Source organism: Saccopteryx leptura, chromosome 6 (assembly GCF_036850995.1).
Source record: "Saccopteryx leptura isolate mSacLep1 chromosome 6, mSacLep1_pri_phased_curated, whole genome shotgun sequence".
NCBI lineage: Eukaryota > Metazoa > Chordata > Mammalia > Chiroptera > Emballonuridae > Saccopteryx > Saccopteryx leptura.
The window spans coordinates 194513676-194527537 of record NC_089508.1 but is presented as its reverse complement, the minus strand read 5'-3'; the positions used below and the strand labels follow the sequence as shown (position 1 = coordinate 194527537).

At 61.4% G+C, this 13862-nt stretch overlaps 1 protein-coding gene across 4 annotated transcripts; it reads left to right on the top strand.

Annotated features, from left to right (window-relative positions):
* Window positions 1-1345: 1345 nt before the first annotated feature.
* BRAT1 (BRCA1 associated ATM activator 1) lies at window positions 1346-12803 on the top strand. Of its 4 annotated transcripts, none has more exons than XM_066344308.1 (13): window positions 1346-1696; window positions 4458-4612; window positions 5148-5295; window positions 5757-6129; window positions 6683-6799; window positions 8068-8159; window positions 8767-8885; window positions 8962-9142; window positions 9379-9452; window positions 10151-10253; window positions 10369-10467; window positions 10651-10826; window positions 11560-12800. In XM_066344308.1, the coding sequence occupies exons 1-13, from the start codon at window positions 1570-1572 to the stop codon at window positions 12256-12258; spliced, it is 2463 nt and encodes an 820-aa protein (XP_066200405.1). In that variant the 5' UTR covers window positions 1346-1569; the 3' UTR covers window positions 12259-12800. The 4 variants fall into 4 exon arrangements, with proteins under 4 accessions (XP_066200405.1, XP_066200406.1, XP_066200403.1 ...); XM_066344309.1 differs by lacking the exon at window positions 11560-12800 and adding an exon at window positions 11285-11528 and having other exon boundaries at window positions 1507-1696; window positions 10651-10870; XM_066344306.1 differs by having other exon boundaries at window positions 1512-1696; window positions 11563-12803.
* Window positions 12804-13862: the final 1059 nt, after the last annotated feature.

The window sequence follows — 13862 nt, the reverse complement described above, 5'->3', positions numbered from 1 at the left end:
AAGAGTGGTTGTCCGAAGTGGTTTCCCCTATCAAAATGAATGTTTTTAAAGCTCCCTTTTTATTTCTATACCCTTAGGAATTCTGCTTTCTATTTCCTTATACCTGGTGTTTCCCTCCAAATGTTGCTGAAACACTGATTCGCCGTAAAGATGAGCCATGTTTTTTATGTTTTTATCCACTGGCCTTGAGAACCCCCAGCACACAGCTGAGGGCCCCAGTTTTGAAATCAAATGAACACGGACTTGGCCGCAACCACGACGACACCCATTCCGTCCCCCGCCCCCCGCAACAGGCGGCCCAGACAGGAGGTCCCTCGGCTAAACAAGCCACGCCCCTTCCGGGATGGCTCCACCCCTTTTAGGGAAGCCCCGCCTCCCGGGCGCAAGGCCGGTTGGACGCTCAGGAATGTACCATTAGATATCCCGGAGGGGGGACGGTCTGGGTCGGGGAGAACGGTTCGAGTCGCCTTGTCTCCAGAGTCCTTAAGATTGAGCTCATTCCCAACGTTCGTCCTTTGGATGCTCCCGCCATGGTCTTCGGGGAGCTCTCACGGTTCCCCACGCCTGCTGTCCCCCGTCCTCGCCCCCTGAAGCCCCGACAGATGGTGCGGTCCGGGGCGGGGCCTGCGAGCGGGGGCGGGGCCACGGCGGCGGACGTTCGCGGAGCTGGTGAGCCGCTAGCTGGGGAGGGGTCGCGGTTTCTGTGGCGGGCGCGTCCGGGTCGGAACCGCGGGCGGGGGCCGGGGGAGCAGCCTGGGCTCGGCGTGAGCGGTCCGGGCTGGGTCCCCGCGCCGCCGCAGCCCTCCAGCCCACTCCGCTTGTGGGCCTTCTGCTCGGCGCCCGCCGTGGGGTCCACAGGCCTCATACTGACCCCAACTGCAGGGGGCGCTCTTCCTGGGGGGGGCCCTCACCTCGCCCGGCGTGTATAGACGGATGGACCCTCGGCCTAGGCAGACCTCCTGACCCCGGCAGACCCATTGGTCACCCTCCACACACACACACACCCCCCACTCGTCTCAGAGCCGCCCCTGACCCCAGGCTGTTCATAGATGACCGCACTGGGGGTGCACATTAATGCGCTTGCACGAGGGCACCCCGGCCCCGCCCGCAGGTGCACACTCGGCCCGGTGGGGGGTGGGGGTGGGGGGCCGACACGCACACCCCCCCTGGCCGCAGCGTGGTCGGATGCGGACCCGCTTGCCCTGTACACGTGGCTGCCCCGCAGCGTCCCCACGCCCCTGACTCTGGTGGCCCACCCGCACGCAGCCCAGGTGAGCATCCTGCTCTCACCCGCCCGCCAGGGTCCGAGGTGGGCAGCGTGGAGCTCTTGCGGCCTCATGGTTCCCACCAGCCCGATTCCCTGCAGCCCCTGGGCCAGGACTCAGGGCCTTGCTCGTTCTTAGAGCATCTCCATCCAGCCCCAGCCCAGCCCCGGGCTTTGCTTCCATCCCACTTGGCTACCTGGCAGTTCTGGGGCCTGAGCAGGCAAGGCAGCTGCTTGTGACTAGGGCTGATGGAGGGCTGCTGGCCCTGGTTTCCTTTGCAGGACCCCCCCCACCCGGCGTCGCCATGGACCCCGAGTGCTCCCGGCTCCTCCCGGCCCTATGTGCTGTTCTGGCAGACCCCAGGCAGCCCGTGGCAGACGACACCTGTTTGGAGAAGCTGCTGGACTGGTTTAAAACCATCACGGAAGCAGGTATGGGTGAGGGTGCTGCCTTTGGCTTTCTCCTGAGGCCAGAGGATGCCCATCTGGTTGGTGGCCTTGGTCCTTCCCCAGCTACTTGGGAACACTGAGGGGGAGTGATCAGGAGGGAGAGCCGGAGCTTGACCTTCTGGCCGATTCCAGCCATGACTCAGGACTCTGGTTCAGTATGTGTGGTGGCTGCAGAGGGCGTGGGCAGACATGTTTCTGTTCTCGGTGCATTATTGTTTTTGTTTGTTTACTCAGCAAACATCTTTTTTTTCTCTCTCTCTGATAATGAAAGTAATACCTATTCTTTACGCAAAACTTTGACACCACCAAGGAGTAGAGAGGAGAATTAAACCGCCGTCAACCTCTGTCCTGCCAGCCTTTCTTTCCCCCTAACACATCATAAAGCTGTATTTTTTCTTATCAAACGAGGTCGCACTATAATACAACGTGGTGTCTTGCGTTTTCTCCCTTCCCGTTGTAGCGGGTGTTTTCCGCGTGGCACACGTGGATTTATTGACTGCGTGGGTCACTGTGTTGTTTAATTAGTTCCAGGCATGTCATGATTTTTTTTTCTTGGCTCACAGATTGTTATTTAACTTTTTTTTTTTTAGAAAATTTACTGATTTTAGGTAGAGAGAGACAGCAAGAAACATCGATTGGTTGTTTCACTGACATTCTGTCTACATAGTTTCACACTTGCCCTTCAAGGGTCTGTCGTTCTTGCTCATTTGTTCGCTTCGTTTCTGTGAGGTGTGTAAAAATCTCACTCTAAGATCGTGAAGTCAGCAGTTTTTCTTTGGAAACTGTTTTCATTTTTTCTCCCCTTCTTGGCGTTAGGTAAGGTCTGAGCAGGCTTAGACTGTTAACACACCTTCTGGGATTGGTCTCTTTGAACAATGACCTTCTTTTCTAATGCACCGAGGATGCTTTTTTGCTTTGAAGTCAGTTTTTTGTCTGCTGTTACTCTTGCTGCACCAGTTTTCTTAAATGTAGAGTTTGCTTGCTGTCTCTTTCCACCGCTGCGTCCGGGCCAGTCCATGTGTCACATCTCGTCGTCTCCTCTGAGGTGCTGGCCGGGGCCCCTCGTTTCATCTGAGCAGCTCTTTTGTGTCATGGGTTGAGTTTACTGTTGTATTTGAGCCTGTTTTCACCACATTCTTCTGTATGTCTCCCATGTTCTGTCTTTGCTCCTCTTTCCTTGTTTTTCTGCCTTCCACCGGATTGGTAAAGCTTTCTAGTTTTTCTCGACTTTTTCTTCTGGCCTTGAAGTTGCGTGTTACACACACACACACCCGGAAATGAGAAGTGGGGAAGCAGTCAGACAGACTCCCACATGCACCCGACCGGGATCCACCTGGCACGCCCACCAGGGGGCGATGCTCTGCCCATCTGGGGCGTCGCTCTGCTGCAACCAGAGCCATTCTAGCACCCGAGGCGGAGGCCACAGAGCCATCCTCAGTGCCTGGGCCAACTTTGCTCCAATGGAGCCTTGCCTGTGGGAGGAGAAGAGAGAGACAGAGAGGAAGGAGAGTGGGAGGGGTGGAAAAGCAGATGGGCGCTTCTCCTGTGTGTCCTGGCCGGGAATCGAACCCAGGACTTCCACACGGCTGGGTCGATGCTCTACCACTGAGCCACCCAGCCAGGGCCTCCATGGTGTTTCCTTTTTTTTTTTTTTTATTTATTTTTTTTATTACAGAGACAGAGTCAGAGAGAGGGAGGGACAGACAGACAGGAAGGGAGACAGATGAGAAGCACCTTAGTTGTTCATTGATTGCTTTCTCATATGTGCCTTGACCATGGGCCTTCTGCAGACTGAGTGACCCCTTGCTTGAGCCAGTGACCTTGGGTCCAAGCTGGTGAGCCTTGCTCAAACCAGATGAGCCCGCTCTCAAGCTGGTGACCTCGGGGTCTCGAACCTGGGTCTTCCACATCCCAGTCCGACGCTCTATCCACTGCGCCACCGCCTGGTCAGGCTCCATGGGTGTTCTTTAGTGACTTCCCTGTAGGTGAACTCAATAGAAGAGTCGCAGGTGGCGGAGAACCTCTGTCTTCTGTTCGAGGGGTCTGGGGATCTGAGCACAGTTACTCCAGCCCAGCACCATCTCCCAGATGATCGTAGTCTGATGTTTTTTTGAGCCTGTCTTGTTTTAAAACCCTTCAGAAGTCATTCCTAACTTTTCAAGTTGTTGACACTTTTTAGATTTGCCCACATGTCTGCTGGTCTCTGCTTCTTGCTCCTCCCCTCTCCCTCCCTCTGTCTATTTCCTCCTTACGGAAGCTCTGGCAGCCGGGGCCCCTCATGGGGGCCTCTCCTCCGCCTCCCCCCACCCCAGGTCTGTGAATGGCAGCGTAGATGAGTGTAGAATTTCAGGTGCCGGGCTGGTACACTGGACTTCCTTGCTTTGAGTGCTCTCAGTTTAAAGAAAAGAGTGTCTTATTTGAGAAGGAAAAATGGTTTCTTGCTTAAACCTGGATCTCTTCTGCATGATCAGCAAGACAGAACATCTTTTCAAGGTTTGTTGGCCATTCGTCCTTCCCGTCTGCGCCCCCAACCTGCTGAGGTGTTGGCTTTCTGGTCTGTTCCCCACGTCAAATTAAGTCGTGAATCCTTCATTGCACTTGTTGCAAACAGGTTCTCCACTTAGACTGCTAAACCCCAAGGCTTCAGAGAGTGGGGTCTGGGAGTTGCCGGAGGAGCAGTTTTGGGGGGTCTGTGTGGTGCTGTGCCCCTGGTGATGCGCCTCCTGGCGGGGCCCGTGTCCAGGGTCCAGCCTGCTGCTGCTACAGGACAGTCCCTGCCTGGTCGAGCTGCTGTTCCAGGTGCTGAAGCCCCAGGACCTGGGTTCCGGAGTCCTCTCCTTCGGCCTCCGCCTCGCGGGCATCCTTGCAGCCCAGGAGGACTGCTTCCAGTACCTTCAGGTGAGCCGGGTCCTCCCTCCCGAGCGGCCTGCCCACAGGTGCGTGGCTTCTTCTCCTGCAGGCACGTAAAGCGGGAGCAGCTGTTAACCACCACTGAGCCTCCAGAATGGGGCTTCCCTTCGCCCCCATGTCTGGTAAAGGGTTTGAGCAGGGCCATCGGGTGGGTGATGGATGCCTGGAGGTGGGTGGTGCCCTGGCAGACCCCACAGGCCAGGGTCAGCAGTCCAGGAGGCTGTGGAGACCACTGGGGTCCTTGAGCCCAGAACGTCCTGGCCAGAGGTAGGCCTTTGTGGGTGAAGCTGGCGGTGCTGCTTGTGGTGGGGGGTTTCTGAAGTAAACTGCGGCAGGACTGATGGGCCTTCATGGAGAAGCCGGCGCTGGGGGCTGCCTGCTGCCCCGTGGGAGCACGGCGGCCTGGCCTCTGCCTGCGGCACGTGAGCAGGCTCCCTCGAGGTCTCGCCCAGTAGGAGGGCCATCTCTAACCTGCCTGTCCCTGGGCGAGGGACCCGGTCCCCACTTCCTTCTCCACTTCCAGCAGGGGGAGTTGCTGCCTGGGCTCTTTGGGGAGGCGGGCCCCCTCGGGGGAGCGGCCTGGACCGCGCCCACGGTGCGCAGCGGCTGGATCCAGGGCCTGCGCTCCCTGGCACAGCACCCCAGCGCCCTGCAGTTCCTGGCCGACTTCGGTGAGTGCCCTGCCCGCCTGTCAGCCTTCCCACTGTGGCCTCGCCTTGCCTCCTGCCGTGTGGCCCCTGGGAGGCCCCTGCACCTTGCCGGGCCCTGTCCTCTTGGAAAGTGGCCATGATAGCAGGGGGCTGTTGTGAGGAGCACAAGGGTGCCCAGGGGTAGAGGCTTATAGGTTACATCCAGCAACAGCAGTTGCTTTGGGACTAAGTAGGAAGAACGAGGTTTCTGTGGGTTTAAAGCCACAGTAAGGACATGGTGCTGATCACCCTGCGAAGCTCCAGCGCTGGTGCTCTGGCCCCTGGGCGGAGGGCGCTGGGCCCCTGCGGGCCCCTCGGCAGCTGGTGGCGTTCCGGCTCCTCCCCTGAGGCTCTGGACTCGGCTCGCTCGGCACCGGCCGGGCCGCAGTGGCGGTCTCCTGCACACCCCGTCCCAGCCGAACCCTGTTTCTCTCCCTCCCCAGGGGCCCTGGACACCGTCTTCTCCCTGCAGGGAGATTCCAGCCTGTTTGTGGCCTCGGCAGCTGGGCAGCTGCTGGTGCACATCCTGGGTCTGTCTATGCAAGGCCATCCTGGGGCACAGCCCAGCCCCCAGGCTTGTGACTGGCCGGCATGTGCCCAGAAAATCGTGGGTCACATCGAAGAGTCCCTGGGCTCCAGCGCCACCCCACGGGTCATGCAGGCCCTGAATGTCCTGACCACCACGTTTGCGCACTGCCACAGCCCCTGGACGCAAGGCCTTTGGGTGCAGCTGAGCCCCCTCGTGGCCTGTCTGCTCGAGAGAGACCCCGTCCCCGCCGCACACTCGCTGGTGGATCTCCTCCTCAGCGTGGCCCGGTCAGGTCCCCAAGGGCACCGCCTTGGCGGGGGGGGGGGGGGGGAGCTGGGGTGCTTGTCTTCCTTGGGACGCCCTGGGGTGCTGATGGGGGGACTGGGGCGCTTGTCTTCCTCGGGACGCCCTGGGGCGCTGATGGGGGGACTGGGGCGCTTGTCTTCCTCGGGACGCCCTGGGGCGCTGGTGGGGGAACTGGGGCGCTCGTCTTCCTCGGGACGCCCTAGGGCGCTGGTGGGGGGGACTGGGGCACTTGTCTTCCTCGGGACGCCCTGGGGCGCTGGTGGGGGGACTGGGGTGCTCGTCTTCCTTGGGACGCCTTGGGGTGCTGGTGGGGGGACTGGGGCGCTGTCTCCCCCGGGGCTGTGTCTCACCTGCTCCCCGGGAGTGCTGCCCCAGTGGTGGGAACGCCCGAGGGACTGTGCACTCGGAAGGCCCTTTGGTCTCCACTGGGAATGCGCAGCCGCCGGGGGGGGGGGGGGGCAGTCCCCCTGGGAATTGCGTGGACTTTGGTAGCGGGACAGGAATAACGTTCTCTTTCTGGATCTTTCTCTGCAGTTCTCCCGCACTGAGTTCTGACAGTGGCCTGTGGGTGATGCTGGCACAGACGCTGGGCTGTCTGAGCCCCACACAAGCAGGGCCGCTGGCTCTGGGGATCCTGAAACTGCAGGACTGGTGAGCACAGGGTTCATGGTGTGGGACAGGCAGAGGGTCTCGAGTGTGACCCTGTGGTCTGGGAACTCCAGGGAGCTCCAGGGGCCAGAGGACAGTCCGAGGCTGCCGTCTGGGGCCTGCCAGGCAGAGTGTCGCCAGGAGGCTGCCGTCTGGGGCCTGCCGGGCAGTGTGTCGGCAGGAGGCTGCCGTCTGGGGCCTGCCGGGCAGAGTGTCGCCAGGAGGCTGCCGTCTGGGGCCTGCCGGGCAGAGTGTCGCCAGGAGGCTGCCGTCTGGGGCCTGCCGGGCAGAGTGTCGCCAGGAGGCTGCCGTCTGGGGCCTGCCGGGCAGAGTGTCGCCAGGAGGCTGCCGTCTGGGGCCTGCCGGGCAGAGTGTCGCCAGGAGCGTGTGGTTGTCGCCGAGGCCGTGGTGTGGGCTGTGGCTTCCGTGCTTTCTTCTGAGACGGTGACTCTTTCCACCAAGAGCTTTACGGGCTCTGCAGGGATAAGAGGTTCCTGGAGCCTCCACCCAGAATCGGTCGGGTTTGTGCCCAGGACTCACCCCTCTGCTACCCTCTGCCCCCTCCCAGTGGCCTTAGGTGTGGGCTCTGGACCACCATCACGTGTATACCCCAGGGTGGGCAGTAGGGGCTGTGGGGCGGTGCAGGGACCCGGTGAGCAGGAGCAGCTGGACAGCTCCTGGCAGGAGAGGGAATCTGTCCCTCCTGAAAGTGTGCCTGGGGCCCAGAGAGGCGGGAAGGACGAGGACATCATTCTGGAGTTCCGGGCGGTTGCATTGGTCCAGGCTGGGTGAAGGTGGCCTCAGGCCCACTCCCCAGAGGGGCAGAGGAGCCTGCCAGCTCAGGGCTCTGGATGTTCAGAGAGGGAGGTGTCCAAGGGGTGGAGGATTGGGTGGCCAGCCTGGCCTCACACCCTGGCCTGGGCTGACCGCACGGGCAGACTGCGTTCCAGGACGTGGGAGGTCATATCTGGGCTGAGTGGGAGGCGAAGCCTCCGGGGACGCTCCTGGGGGTGGGGCCCTGTCCCCATGGCCCTGAGCAGGCACTGTCCACCAGGGCAGGTGTGTCCAGACTGCCTTGGGCATCTCCTAGCAGCCCCCACAGTGCCACGCCGCCAGCTTGGGCACCTGTCGCAGGGCCTGCAGGGAAGCTGCTTCTCCAGAAGCGTCCAGCTGCCGGGTGCTGCCCCCTGGCCCCAGACCTGCAGGGGCTGTCAGGGGAGTAGCCAGCCCTCCTCAGGTCAGGCAGCACGCACCATGTCCTCTGTTCTCAGCCCACAGGAGCTGAGGACGCAGGCCTCCGATGTCCTCCTCCAGCCCCTGGCCTGCGTCCTGCAAGCTGCCGCACAGGCCCCCGGGCCCCCAGGTACTGTTGGCATGGGAGGACGGAGCCTTGGGGTCAGGGCAGGCTGGTGGGTCACGGGGTACTCGCCTCCCCAGCTTCGAGTGGACACGGCGGGCTGCGGGCCACTGTCCATCTCATGTTTCCATGTCCTCACCCCAGAGTTAACGGGCAGCGTGGCCGCCACTGGGCACTGGTGGCTCCAGAGCATGAGATCTGTCTTACCCCGCCCGGTCCTGGCAGGATGGTGGTCCCTGAGCCCGACGGGCACATGGGCCTGGCCCTGGTCTGCCAGGCCGTCTGGGTCCTGAGACTTGTGCTCTAGCCACACGACGGGGAGGATTCACAAAGGGGACCCGGTTGTGCCGTATGGTCCCTGTCGAGTGTAGGGGTGACCTTCCTGACCAGCAGTAGCCAGCCCAGGGTTGGGCTGTGGGTCAGCGGGGACTCGACCGCGTGAGAGCCCTCAGACAGGTTCAGAGCCCAGCTCTGGTTGACTGGACATCACCCTGGACGAGCCACCCGCTCAGAACCTCCAGTCCTCGCTCATCCCTGCCGCGGGCGGTGGCGAGGCCCGTGTGGCCATGTAGGCCGTGCCTGCTCACTGGGAGCTTTCTGGTTCGACCTGCAGGCTTGCTGGCCGGGCCTGTGGGGAACTCGGCAGTGGTCAGTACGCTCCTGTCCTCCAGGTCAGCCTGTGTGGGTCTCCTGTGCCAGACCCTGGCCCACCTGGAGCTACTGCAGCCCATGGTAGGTGTGCCCTGGCCTGTGTCCCCAGGACGGGCTGCAGGTGTGTGGCCTGCACTGACCCTCTCTCCTCTCCCAGGCCCCCTCGCCCTGGCCCCAGGCGCCCATGCTTGGGGCTGCGGTGACAGTCCTGCAGTTCTGCAATGGCTCAGCCGTCCCAGCCTCTGATGTGGGGAGCCGCCTCTGTGTGGTGCTGGCCGGCTGCGTCCGGGTCCAGCGAGCGGCCCTCGATTTCCTGGGGACGCTGTCTCAGGGGACAGGTGAGCGAGAAAGCGTTCGCTCGTGCTCCCGGGGTTTGAGCGAGCCCCACCGCCCCCCTTTCCTGGCTGCTCAGAGACGGCCTGGTTCTGTTGTCCTCTGCCTGTCGTCTCGGATGTGGGCTTCGCTGCGCGGGGTTCTGTCCCCGCTTCCCGGGACTGACGCACACCGTCCTGGGGCGGGGAGGCCCTGGCGGGGGGCGGGGTTTTACACCCCCCACCCCCCACGTCTGTCTCAGGCCCCAGAGAGTCGGTGACGCAGGTGTTTGCCGTCCTCCTGGATTACCTCAGGAGCCCTGACTCCAGCCCCACGGTACTCGCCCGGGCCGGGGGCGGGGAGGCGGGAGGCAGAGTGGGGGGACCCTGCCAGCCCTCATCGGGGCCTGAGTCGCTTCTGAAGTGAGTTGGGAGGGGCAGGCGGCTACATGGGGTGTGGCCCAGGGCCCCGTGTGGCTGAAGGGAGCACTCTGGGGTGCCCTGGGCCTGGGACAGCCGAGGTCCAGGCTCATCACGGGCTCTCAGGGGAGGTGACCTGAGTCAGGTGGCCCTAGGCTTGGCGACCCGTGTTTCCTGCACACAGACCCCTCTCCTAGCTCCGTGGCTGCGTTGGGCCCTGGTGGGTGCAGTGAGGGCCACACGCCCCTGAGTGGCAGTGCAGAGAGGGGACACGAGGCCTGCGGACCCCCGGGGCGCTGAGGCAAAGGCGCTGGGTAGTTTCTTGTATCTCGGGGCAGAAATCGCATTTCCCCAGGAGTGCGGTCTCCTCCTCTCGTTGGGAGGCCCCGTCTGCTGCTTGCTGAAGCCACAGCCTCGTGAAAACGAAGCCCAGTGTCTCCTCCCTGCAGCGGCCCCTGTCCAACACCCAGGGCGGGAGCAGGAGCACAGGGCGTAGGCAGGGCAGGTGGGCGGCTGTCCCTCCTTCCAGTACCCAGGGCGGGAGCAGGAGCACAGGCGTAGGCAGGGCAGGTGGGCTGTCCCCCCTGGCCCTGCAGCCCCGCTCTGCCCGCCCAGGTTCTGAAGAAGGCCTTCCAGGCCACGCTCAGGTGGCTCCTGAGCTCGCCCAAGTCCCCCGGCTGCTGCGACCTGGACCCTCACACCCGGCTGTTCCTCGGAGGTAACCCGGCCCTTCCCAGGGGTCCCGGGAGGAGCCGTGGGGCTGGGGGCAGCGGGGCCAGGGCGGGAGGTGGGTGGGCGCGGCGGGGCCACTCTGAACCGCCCTCCCGCCCCAGAGCTTCTCCCTGTGCTGCAGAAGCGGCTGTGCAGCCCCTGCTGGGAGGTGAGGGACTCGGGCCTCGAGTTCCTGACCCAGCTGACCAGACGCTGGGCCGGTGAGTTCTGGCGGGGCTGTGGGGCGGTGGGCCCAGCCTCGGCACCCTGGCTGCCTCTGGCTGGCTGTGGGAGCCAGGGCTGCTGAGGCTGCCCTTGGGGGGAGGGGGAGGCTGCCCCTGGGGGGAGGGGGAGGCGCAGGCTCAGCCTTTGCTCACACTGGCTGTGGTGGCTTCAACCCCCAGGGCAGGCCGGCTTCAGACAGGCGCTCCTGGCTTCCGAGGTGCCCGGGCTCGCCAAGCAGCTCCTGCAAGACCCTGAGAGTTACGTCCGAGCCAGTGCAGTGACCGCCGTGGGGCAGCTCTCCAGCCAGGGGCTGCACGCTACCCCCGCCAGCCCTGGACACCCAGAAGGCCCACAGGTAGGAGGCGGTGGGGCCCGGGGCCAGCAGTCCACCCCTGACAGGTGTTTTTTTGTTTTGTTTTGTTTTGTTTTTTTTTGTTTGTTTTTCATTTTTCTGAAGCTGGAAACAGGGAGAGACAGTCAGACAGACTCCCGCATGCGCCCGACCGGGATACACCCGGCACGCCCACCAGGGGCGATGCTCTGCCCATCCTGGGCGTTGCCATGTTGCGACCAGAGCTACTCTAGCGCCTGAGGCAGAGGCCACAGAGCCACCCCCAGCGCCCGGGCCATCCCTGCTCCAATGGAGTCTTGGCTGCGGGAGGGGAAGAGAGAGACAGAGAGGAAAGCGCGGTGGAGGGGTGGAGAAGCAAATGGGCGCTTCTCCTGTGTGCCCTGGCCGGGAATCGAACCCAGGTCCTCCGCACGCTAGGCCGACGCTCTACCGCTGAGCCAACCAGCCAGGGCCCCTGACAGGTGTTTTGATGCCCAGCACGGGCATTCTGTGGCAGTGGTCTATCGGGCATATCCCCGACGTGTCCCACTCTGCATGTCCCCGACGTGTCCCACTCTGCATGTCCCCGACGTGTCCCACTCGGCATCCCAGACCCTGTCACTTGGCTGCGGTCACCCTCAGCGACAGCTGAGCACACGGAGGGTGAAGGGTCGTAGCTGAGCCCTAGACCTGCACGGCGGGCTCCGTGGGGCTCTCCCTGCGTGCCCTGGTCAGCCTCCTCCTCTCCGTCCCCCAGAAGAGCCTGCTGCTGGACCTGCTGCACATCCTCTCCGCCGACCCAGAGGGTTTCCCCCGGAGGGCCGTCATGCAGGTCTTCACCGAGTGGCTGAGGGACGGCCATGCGGAGGTCGCTGAGGACACAGAGCGCTTTGTGGCCAGGATGCTGCAGGTGGCGAGCCAGGACCTGGACTGGGAGGTCCGGGTCCAGGCCCTTGAGCTCGCGCTGGTGTTCCTGGCGCAGACCCTGGGCCAGCCCGGCCCCCACTGCCCCTACACTGTGACGGCCCCCGAGGCGGCCCCCCCTGGCCGTCTGGCCCGGGCCCTGCAGGCGCTCTGCCGGGTGCAGCTCTTTGAGTTTGCCTTCCGAGCCTTGTTTGACTGTGACCGCCCTGTGGCCCAGAAGTCCTGCGACCTTCTTCTCTTCCTGCGGGACAAGGCCGCTCCCTACGACGGCCCGCAGGAGGCAGGGGGCGGCCCCGACGTGGCCTCCCTGGAGGCCACCCTGCAGCGGTGGCGGGCGGGTGAGCAGGGCCCGCCTCTGGGGCCCTTGGAGCCGGAGGCCGTGCTGGCCGTGCTGAGGTCCATGGACCTGGAGGGCCTCCGGGGTGCACTGGCTGAGAGCAGTGACCACGTGGAGAAGAGCCCTCAGTCGCTCCTGCAGGACATGCTGGCCACTGTGGGCATTCTGGGGGACAACCAGGCTGACTGCTACTGAGGCGGCCCTGTGGTGACCTCCCTGCCCCTGCCGCTGGGCCTTGTCCATTTCTCAGGTCCTGAGGGCTCCGGCGCAGCCTGGCTGTGCAAGGTGTCCTCCGGGAAGCCAGGACCAGGTGAGACCAGCAAGGTCAGAGTCACATGGTGTGAAGTATTAGTTTATTTTCTACTAAAAATAAACGTCACTTGACAGGAGCACTGAGTCATACCACGTTCTAAGAGCGCCCAGGCTGGTGGGAGCGTGGAGAAGCGTCTGAGGAGGTATCTTCCTGTGGGACAGCCACGTTTCCTGGCCACGGCTGGGTCTCCCCTGGGGCCCCACTAAGCCTGTGGGATGACCACGTGTCAGAAAGCAAATGGCTCCGCCCGGAGAGGTCTGGCTTTAGACCTTGGCCCCTCACAATAGTGACCTCAGGTCCAGCCAGGCCTGGGTTTCCAGGCTCTGAATCCTCGGAATCACCCCAAGTTTGTAGCGACTCAAAGCTCACTGCCAGGCCAGCTGAGCTGCCAATGGGAGCATCTGGGGAGTTGAGGTTCAGGCTGGTCCCCGGCAGACAAACAGGTGCCCCAGCCTGGCCCTGCCATTTGGGGCAGTGTGACCCTGGGTAAGTCACCTCATCTAAGAAGCCGTTTCTCCACCTGCAGGATAGGGGTTTTGCTATTTGCCTCCCAGGTGTATGTGACCTGGTGTTCTAAAGCACCCGGCTCGGTCAGAGAATAAATAGCTAGGTAGATTTAAAAACCTTAGAACTAAATGCAAATACAGCATCATCATTTGTGGGATGCAGCAGAAGCAGTGCTTAGAGGGAAATTTGTATCACTAGAGCGCATAAGTTAGAAAACAAAACATCGAAAATCAGTAAGTTTCCACTTTAGGATAACTAGACAGTGAAGAGAAATTAAACCCAAAGTAAGCAGAAGAAAAAAACTAATAAAAATTAGTGCAGAAATAAAATTGGAAACAAAATCAATAGAATCATCTAAACCAAGGGTAGTCAACCATTTTATACCTACCAGCTAAGTAAAATTTTCTAACTGCCCACCGGTTTCACAGTAATGGTGATTTATAAAGTAAGGAAGTAACTTTGCTTTATAAAATTTATTAAGCAGAGAGTTACAGCAAGTTAAAACATAGTAATTACTTACCAAGTACTTTATGTCAGGTTTTCACTAAGTTTGGCAGAATAAATCTTCAACTTACTATAGTTAAATCTATCTTTTTAGCCTGACCAGGTGGTGGCGCAATGGATAGAACTTTGGACTGGGATGCCAAAGACCCAGGTTCGAGACCCTGAGGTCGCCAGCTTGAGAGCGGGCTCATCTGGCTTGAGCAAAGCTCACCAGCTTGGACCCAAAGTCGCTGGCTCGAGCAAAGGGTTACTCTGTCTGCTGAAGGCCCGCGGTCAAGGCACATATGAGAAAGCAATGAACAACTAAGGTGTCGCAGTGCACAACGAAAAACTAATTATTGATGCTTCTCATTTCTCCGTTCCTGTCTGTCCCTGTCTATCCTTCTCTCTGACTCTCCCTCTGTCTCTGTAAAAAAAAATATATAGATATAGATATATAGATAGATATTTTTATTTATTTATACTTTGGTTGCTC